Source organism: Microtus ochrogaster, linkage group LG4, assembly GCF_000317375.1.
Source record: "Microtus ochrogaster isolate Prairie Vole_2 linkage group LG4, MicOch1.0, whole genome shotgun sequence".
Taxonomy (NCBI): domain Eukaryota; kingdom Metazoa; phylum Chordata; class Mammalia; order Rodentia; family Cricetidae; genus Microtus; species Microtus ochrogaster.
The window spans coordinates 13,904,258-13,912,810 of NC_022030.1; the positions used below are offsets into that span (position 1 = coordinate 13,904,258).

The 8,553-nt window shown below is 42.1% G+C and overlaps 1 protein-coding gene across 4 annotated transcripts in view; it reads left to right on the top strand.

Moving 5' to 3' along the window:
* Positions 1 to 8,553, top strand: part of Utrn (utrophin) — a 521,838-nt gene that overhangs the window by 137,039 nt on the left and 376,246 nt on the right. For all 4 annotated transcript variants that reach the window (XM_013351419.2, XM_026786362.1, XM_026786363.1 and 1 more), the window contains 3 exons: positions 949 to 1,121; positions 3,823 to 3,938; positions 4,854 to 5,014. In XM_013351419.2, the coding sequence (XP_013206873.1) occupies positions 949 to 1,121; positions 3,823 to 3,938; positions 4,854 to 5,014 (450 nt within the window). The remainder of the gene's footprint in view (positions 1 to 948; positions 1,122 to 3,822; positions 3,939 to 4,853; positions 5,015 to 8,553) is intronic.

The following is an 8,553-nucleotide window of genomic DNA, read 5'->3' on the forward strand; positions in this document are numbered from 1 at the left end:
ATCCACCCACCCACCCAAGCACCCATCCATCCATCTATCCATCCATCCATCCACCCACCCATCCATCCATCCATCCACCCACCCATCCATCCATCCATCCATCCACCCACCCATCCATCCATCCACCCACCCACCTGCCCATCAATGGATGAATTATGAACTTCTGTATAGGTTTATCATCTTTTGCTAATATTCGTCCTGACGTGGCAGTTGTCATAGATTTGGCTCTTTCGGATCCCTTACATTGGCTAATGGTCTTTCCGATGAGTCTCCATCTTTCTTTGAGCTCTTCCCTTATATATATTACTTTAGGATAATAATAAAACATTAGTTCTTTAGTATCACACATTAGTATGATTTTTATTGCTCTCAGGAAAATTGCTTATTTCTCTGATTTTGTAGTCAGTCAACACGCTTCTGCTCTTATTTGTGGAGAAAATTAAATTTGTATTTCGTTTTTATGGAAAAGCTCTTGCAAATAAAAGATATTAAAATATGTCTTCTTCATAGCAATGAAAGAAAAGTTCAGTATAATTAAAAAGTGCAAATATTACTTAAGACATGGAACTGGGTGATGTATAGAAAACCCTACTACCCTAAAAAACATCAAAAATTTATTTTTCCATTCTTTAAAGTAGAAATTGGAAATAAAATAAAGGCTAATTACAAGCTCCGTAATATTTGATTAGTCCAATTTTCGTTTTGTTTTGTTTTTTGTTTGCTTGGTTTTCGAAAGAGGGTTTCTCTATAGCTTTGGAGCCTGTCCTGGAACTCTCTCTGTAGACCAGGCTGGCTTCAAACTCACAGAGCTCTGCCTGTCTCTGGCTCCTGAGTGTTGGGATTCAAGGTATGCGCCACCATTGCCAGGCCAAGTCTAATATTCCTTATCCAACAACTTCACTGAAGGAAATGTTACGTTATAAACAGAGGTGAGTGTGTGTCCCACAGGTGAAAGATGTCATGAAAGATGTCATGTCAGACCTGCAGCAGACCAACAGTGAGAAGATCCTGCTGAGCTGGGTGCGACAGACCACCCGGCCCTACAGCCAAGTCAACGTCCTCAACTTCACCACCAGCTGGACCGATGGTCTCGCCTTCAACGCTGTGCTCCACCGGCACAAGTGAGATGCCCTTGGGCTTATAAATCTCTGTCTCCTTTGTGTCCTCTCCAATTCTCTTCTCCATAACCCCATCCTCTATCTCGGTACCCTCACGGCTCATGTTCAGTAAAACGTTAAGGAAAAGCAGTGTAATAGGAGATCAACCACTGGCTAGTCCTTCAGGACTCCGGGGCTACAGTGCAGGGTTCATGCTTTCTCCTACACATTTATAAATCAAGAAATGTAAGATAATTGACATAGTTCAGTCCCACTCATTTAGCCCTAACCAGTAATATATACAGAGACTTGTGTGTAGCTTTTGTTCTTATAGCAGAAGGAAAACTCTGTTTATTGTGTTACCCGCATTATGAAGAGCTACACCAATTTTCTTATGAAAGCTCATAAGCAAGATTCTAACATGTCAATAAGAAGATAATGCAAAAATAGCAATTACATCCCAGAAGAATAAGCGGCCTGAAATAACTTTCTAATAAGAAATGAAGGCGGTGAATACATTGCTGTGAAGTGTAGTGGGATAATCACAGTTTGCATTGAAGGTGACAACCTAGGACTGTGCTAGGTGTCTGAGGATGATCTCTCCTGTTTCATACTGGAAGCGTTAAGAGCTGAGGAACAGAGGGGCTGTGGTGACACGCACCTTCCATCCCAGCGCCCAGGAGGCAGAGGCAGGAGGATCTCTTGTGAGTTCGAGGCCAGCCTGGCCTACAGAACTAGGTCCAGGACAGGCAGTAAAACACAGAGAAACAAAACAATCAAACCAACAAGATAAACTGAGAAAGCGCTCTCCTGTATAGAATGACCTGGTAACCAGTTGAGCCGATATTGCACATTAACGGGGGTGTGGGACAGTTGTTTAACTGTGTGCTATTATGTGCCTTGCCACAGAATACCCTCCAAATAAATTCTGCGTGCATTAAAGATTAAATGCAAAAGGCAGGCAAATCATATTATGTTTCGTTGCTATTATGAATTATTAATTTTCTCATTTAATTCCCTGAACGTTCCTGGCTGATATATATATACACACATACACAAATGAAGAACACTTTTCTAAACTTACTTCCTGCATCTTAGCAAGTTTGTCTCTGTACACTATAGGCTTGGGTTTCTTCGTTTCATACTTTATTCTGTTTTTCATCTTTGCTGGTAGGCTGCTAGATTGTGAAGTAATCATGGCTAAGTTTAGAATATCCTTGAGATGTGGTATCCTTTCCCCGTGCCCCTCCTCTCTTATTCTTCACTGGCTCTGGCTCTGTACATAGCATTGATTCAAACTAGAGACAGTGAGAAGAATGATTCGCTCTTGATAACAAAGGCTGTGCTTTTAATATAGTTTCCTGTAAGACTGATGTTTTCTATAACTTTTTTTTTTATATATATATTCTGAACTTGTTATGGGGTTAAAGACCCTTTCCCTCCCTTACTCTTCCTCTGTCTTCTTGAGGATGCTGCCCAGAACTGTTAAGGAACTATTGACTTTGTCTGGTACATTTTGCATTTATTAGCTCATTGGTTCAACAAGTGTACATAAAGCGGTTTCTTGCACTCAACACAAGGATACAGCAGGAACAAAGCAAGGATCCAGTTCTTTCCAACTGGAGACAGTCATTAATTAAAAAGATAAATGGAAACTGTAGCTGGGCATGGTCGTGCACCAGTGATCCCAGAACTCGGGTGGTGCCAGGATCGGGGCTTCAGAGTCATCCTCTGCCACCTTAGCTATTTTGAGACTATTTTGAGGCCTGTTGAAGACTCTGCCTCAGAAGTGTGTGTGTGTGGCTGTGAACTCTACGTTGTACAGTGTATAGAAATGGTAGGCACACTAAAGAAAAATACACTAGGTAAGAGGGAAGAGGCATCCATCTGGTATGTGGGAGGTTGGTGGCTGAGTGACAGAGGAAGTGGGTAGAAATGGGGATGGGGAAGGCCAGTCTCAGGGGGTGGTGGTCTCAGATACAAGAATGGTGTACAAAGAAAACAAATGTCTTGTAGCTTTGTCAAGCCAGTGATGCTATTCAAGTTGTGAGACAGGAAGAGAGACAAGATGTAAACAAAACACTAGTTTGTTGCTAGGAGGGCGAGTGGAAGGGAATTGATTCCCTTAGCACCTTTGTGGTTAGCATAGCTAAAGAAAGCTTACAGCTGTGGTTTCTGTCTGCTGGCTTTAGTCCCTCTGGGCATGTAGAGGCATCAAGTGGGGTCTGAAACTTACTATGTAGATGAAGTTGTTCTCAAATTTGCTCTGTAGATGAGGCTGGCCTCTAATTTGTGATCCTCTTGTCTTAGCCCCCTGAGTACTGTGCACCTCCAGGCCCAGAATCTTTGTCTTGACTGCAGAACTTAGTCCATTGAAATCACTGGTGGTGCCAATTCATAGATTTAAGCTCATTGACTTCATTACTCCTACTGCTGTGGGGCCATTTTTTCCTTGTCTGTATTGATAGATTTCCTCTATTTGTGGTTTACTGTTTAGGACATAGTATAGACTCCACTCCTCCAATCACCTACTTATTATCATCATGTCTGTTAATTACTTTCTGATTCTATGTAGCTTATAAACTTTTGAGACAAAAGATACAATTTAAATGGCACCCATAAATTAAAAACAATTAAAGTTGAGAATGGGATGGATTACGACACCGTCTACATCGTTTCTCTTGTCTTTTGCCTTTACTGAATTTCGTTTGTATGGTACTTTCAGACCCGATCTCTTCAGCTGGGAAAGAGTGGTCAAAATGTCCCCAATTGAGAGACTCGAACATGCTTTTAGCAAGGCCCACACTTATCTGGGAATTGAGAAGCTGTTAGACCCTGAAGGTAAGGTTGAGAATGTACTGTTGAACTCGATTCTGCTTTATAGTTGAGAAATGATGCTGTTCTTGTTTTTAGAATGTATTATGACAATTAAGATGTAAGCCATTTTGTTGTATTTTTGTGTTTATTTTCTTATTTACCTTTGTGCTTTGTGTGTGTGTGTGTTGTGAGTGAGTGGTGTGCGCGTGTGCACCCCTGTGTGTTCCATGTGGCCCAGAGGAAGTCAGATGTGTTTTTCTCCCACTTCCCACCTTGTTCTACCTTATTAGGCTGCCTATCAATAAGTTCCCGGGCTCCAACTCCCACCTCCCATTTTATTGCAGATATTTTTCCTTTTGCACTTAAATGTGCAGCTTCCTTCGGCAGTGGGTTAATTATTTCACTGAATAATAGTTAAGCTGTGTAAAGTAGCATTGAAACACTTTTAGGAATCTGCTTGTTAGACAAACAGTTCAGTGTTGGCTTAGTTTCTTAAAATGCATGTATGTGTGAGCATTTGCATATGGCTCGAAGGCTTTAGGCTTGAATGTTGTATGAATGAGGCTTGTGTCATATTTTAAATGGCAAGTTGTATAGCTTGCCTTTGAGTGTTTTAAGATAGCTTCCCCCTCCTCCATTTTCATCCGAAGGCACAGTCTTACTTAGTATTTCTCCCAGGCATCCTTCAAGCTCTTGAGCCCCCTACCTCAGCCTCCCAGGAGCTGGGACCGTAGGTTTGCATCCTCATACCGGGCTTCTGGGAGACTGTTTCAAACTGTCTCACAATCTGTGATTGGCAGTAGCAATTTCCTGAGACACAGTGTTGCGGAGTTTATAAATGCGGCATTGTTTCTGGGTACAAGGGCAGTTACATTTTTACCTCACGTAAAGAAGCTCACAGATTCTGCATCTCTGAGTCATCCTTTCTTCCACTTTTAGATGTTGCCGTGCAGCTCCCTGACAAGAAATCCATAATTATGTATTTAACGTCTCTGTTTGAGGTGCTTCCTCAGCAAGTCACGATAGATGCCATCAGGGAGGTGGAGACGCTCCCGCGGAAGTATAAGAAAGAGTGTGATGAGGAAGACATTAATACACAGGTACTGGACCATTTGTCTTGGGACTTCTGACTTGCACGTTTCTTTCCTCCTAGGTACTGGGTAATAGCTTCTTGGCATCCATGCCTTTTATAAGTTTTATTTTATTTTTTTTAGTGAGCATGCTGTTACACATATGTGTCACTCAGACAAATTGAAAAGGGGAACACTTTGTTTCCCATGGTGAGTTGGAGTCAGGATCTGAGGCTGTACTTTGTTGTAAACCAGCTGCCAAGAGGGTGGGTTTTTAACCAGAGTCATAGACCGTGGCATTGCTGCCAGGCATGAGAAATGGTTTTTCTCATGTTATCATGGCTGTGTGTGTGTATGTGTAAGTATTGGTTTTCTTTCTGTTTGGGGACTGTAAAGAACTATTTTTTCCCATTCTCTTTTCATAAGGACTCTCAAAATATAAACCTTACTTTCCCTTTTTCTTTCTTCTTTTTTTTTTTTTTTTTTGGTTTTTCGAGACAGGGTTTCTCTGTGGCTTTGGAGCCTGTCCTGTCCTGGAACTAGCGCTGTAGACCAGGCTGGTCTCGAACTCACAGAGATCCGCCTGTCTCTGCCTCCCGAGTGCTGGGATTAAAGGCGTGCGCCACCATCGCCCGGCTCTTTCCCTTTTTCTTAAGAGAGGCAGTCTACATAAGTTACTCATCAAATTTTCCATAAATGGGCCAACAGATGTTTTCATCAGAGTAAAAATGAGGTTTTCCTGAGAAGATATGAATAATGGATTTTTTTTTCTCCCTCCATTATCCTGTCTTGACTTTTGAGATTCTCTCTAAAAAATCCTGTCTTGACTCTTTGAGATTTTCTCTAAAATACCAGTCTTTGTTCATGAAAGGAAGATTCTTTGTTCGGATTTTGAAAGTCACACAGTCTAACATTTTAGTTCTGAGGTGCACGTAAGAGCTAGGGGGACGGCTCGGTCAGTAAAGTGTTTGCTGCTCACACACGAGGGCCTGAGTTAGGATGCCCCTCATGTACATAATCGTTGGGTCCCCTGGTATCCCTGTGATGTTAGGGCTGGGAGGTAGGTACCGGTGGGTCTCTAGAGCTCCTTAGCCAGTCAGCCAAGCTGAATCCATGAGGCCCAGGAGAGAGACGTGGTCTCGATGATATAAGAGGAGAACACCTGAAGACTACACCTGCTATCAGCCTCTGTGCAAACACACATTCCCACACCACAGCAGTCTCCACACACAATGAGAAAGGGAGGTGGGGATTTCAGATTTGTGAGAAGTACATTTTGGAGGAGACAGAATGTGTGTGCCTTCAAGCTTAAATTTCATCCCCTAGTACTTGTATGGGGTTAGTGTCTTGGCCTCTCAACCACTGTGGTTAATATTACCCTGTTGGTAAAGACAGTGCATTGAATGAGCACTCAGTAAGCCCGCCTACCTGTCATTATTATAGTGTTTCCTTCTGGATTTGTTTTGACATTCTCATTTAGCAAATTCCTTTTTTTTTAAAAAGAAGTTATTTAGTTCTTCAATTATGATAGTAATCTTAAACATAGTATCTTTCTCCCACACTTCTGTGAGATGTAGAGAATTTGCTTGTTCTTTTAGATTTCAGATGGAATGTACTAATCATTTTTATTTTTATCCATTTCAAAAATAACATAATTTTTAGAAGAAGGAAAAAAATTACTGAGGAGGAAAAGGGCAGAGACAGGGCCTGATTGTGAATCCAGATTTCTTTTTAGCTTTGACCATGAAGTAATGCAGAAGAGAAACCCTTAAGTTCTGCAAGTGATTCACTCTGGCCTCTGGTCATGTGGACACGTTCTGCTTTGTTGATACACCTTACTGGCTCACGGAGATGGTGCTGGGTTTTCCTCTGTTTTGCTTCTTCTGTCATTTCTTTATTGGGCTGATTTTGTTACAAAAATAAGACATTTCAATTCTTAGTGTTAAGGCTGTTCTCTTTTTCACAAAGGAAGGGCCGCCAAGATGGCTCAGTGGGTAAAAGTGCTTGTTGCGAAGGGTGATGGGTCTGAGTTAGGTCTCCGGAACTCACATAAAGGTAGAAGGAGACAATCAATGTTATAAAGTTGTTCATTAACCTCCATATATGTGCAACCACCCACACAATAATATTAAATGAGACACGGGGGAGGAGGTGTTTATTTTATGGTATTTGGATAAAATAATCACTTCTATTTAGGGTGCAAGGTGACATGGTAAGAATTCTAGGAACCATTTTCTGTTTGTCTACAGATAAGCATGTTAACTCTTTCCTCTCCACGTGTATTTTATTGCTACCTTAGAGGCAATTACATTAACTGAGGAAACCGAATGGGATCAAATCTTAACTATCTCCCTGTTGACTCGTCTTGCTGTCTGCTGTTCTCTAAGAAACACTGACAGCCGGCCCCCGCTCTGGCTCTACTTTCTGCCAACACGCTGAGTAGCATTAGGTTGTCTGTAGGTAATTCCTGCATCTCTTTAAAAAACCTGCCAGTTGAAAATCTGTTTCCAAATTAATGGCCACTGAGTATTTGCATGTTGAGCTTGCCTTCTCCCCATCCCCACCACTGCCGCTCCCCTCTCCACCCCATCCCCTGGCCATGGATGCTGGTACCTACACAGAGGACCCTTCATCACCAGCATTCCTAGTTTTGCGTGCTTTTATCATTCTCTAGACAGTTGCTCCTAAATCACTTTTAGAAAGATCTTAGCGCTATGATTTCAGGATTTTACATTGAGAGCTTAGCTTACATTCCCTTCTATGTCTTGGCATCATTTGTCTCTTAGTCAGTGTTTGACTTATAATGACTGGTTCATTTAACTCCTGTAACTCAGTTGCACATATTCATTCTCTAAAACAGCTTACTTTGTGCTCCAACCTCAAGCTTTAATGTTAATTTTATACTCCTTATGCTAAAATTTGCAGCCAGAGTGGACTTTTCTTTTTTCTTCTTATGTATGTTGAATTCCATGTATGAAGTTCCTTACTTCCTCAGTTTAAACAGAACCATTAAGGGGAGTCTTCTCTCTTTAATCCATCACGATCCATCCCCAAGTGCCCACACTGCCTTTCTCCAGATCTTGCCATCTCAGTATAACGGTGAACTATGTGAAGAATTTTAAGTTGTGACTTAAGATCTTTGAGAGGACAGTGGAGGATTTCAGGCCTGGCGGTCTGTGGGTGTGACCACATGAGAGGGATCATTCTCTCTGCCGTCTGGGAAATGGATTGGGAGGTAGGACTGTGGGTGCCAAAAGTTAGCAAGCCATTGTCACCCAGAGGAGAGACACACATGGCTGTAGACGTGGAAGGGCTGCATGGTGCAGGGTTTGAGTTGAACTTTGAAGGTAGGACTAACAGATTAAACATGGGTGATGGATGAGAGAGAGAGAGAGAGAGAGAGAGAGAGAGAGAGAGAGAGAGAGAGAGAAACCAAATCTGTCACCCAGCTTTCTGGCTGGAGTACTTGGGTGCATGCAGCCTGGTGGGGGTAAAACAGTGGACTGTTTAACTGTGGATATGGCTTGATGTATCTTCTAGACACTGGTGGTGTCAGAGCTGCTGAAGGG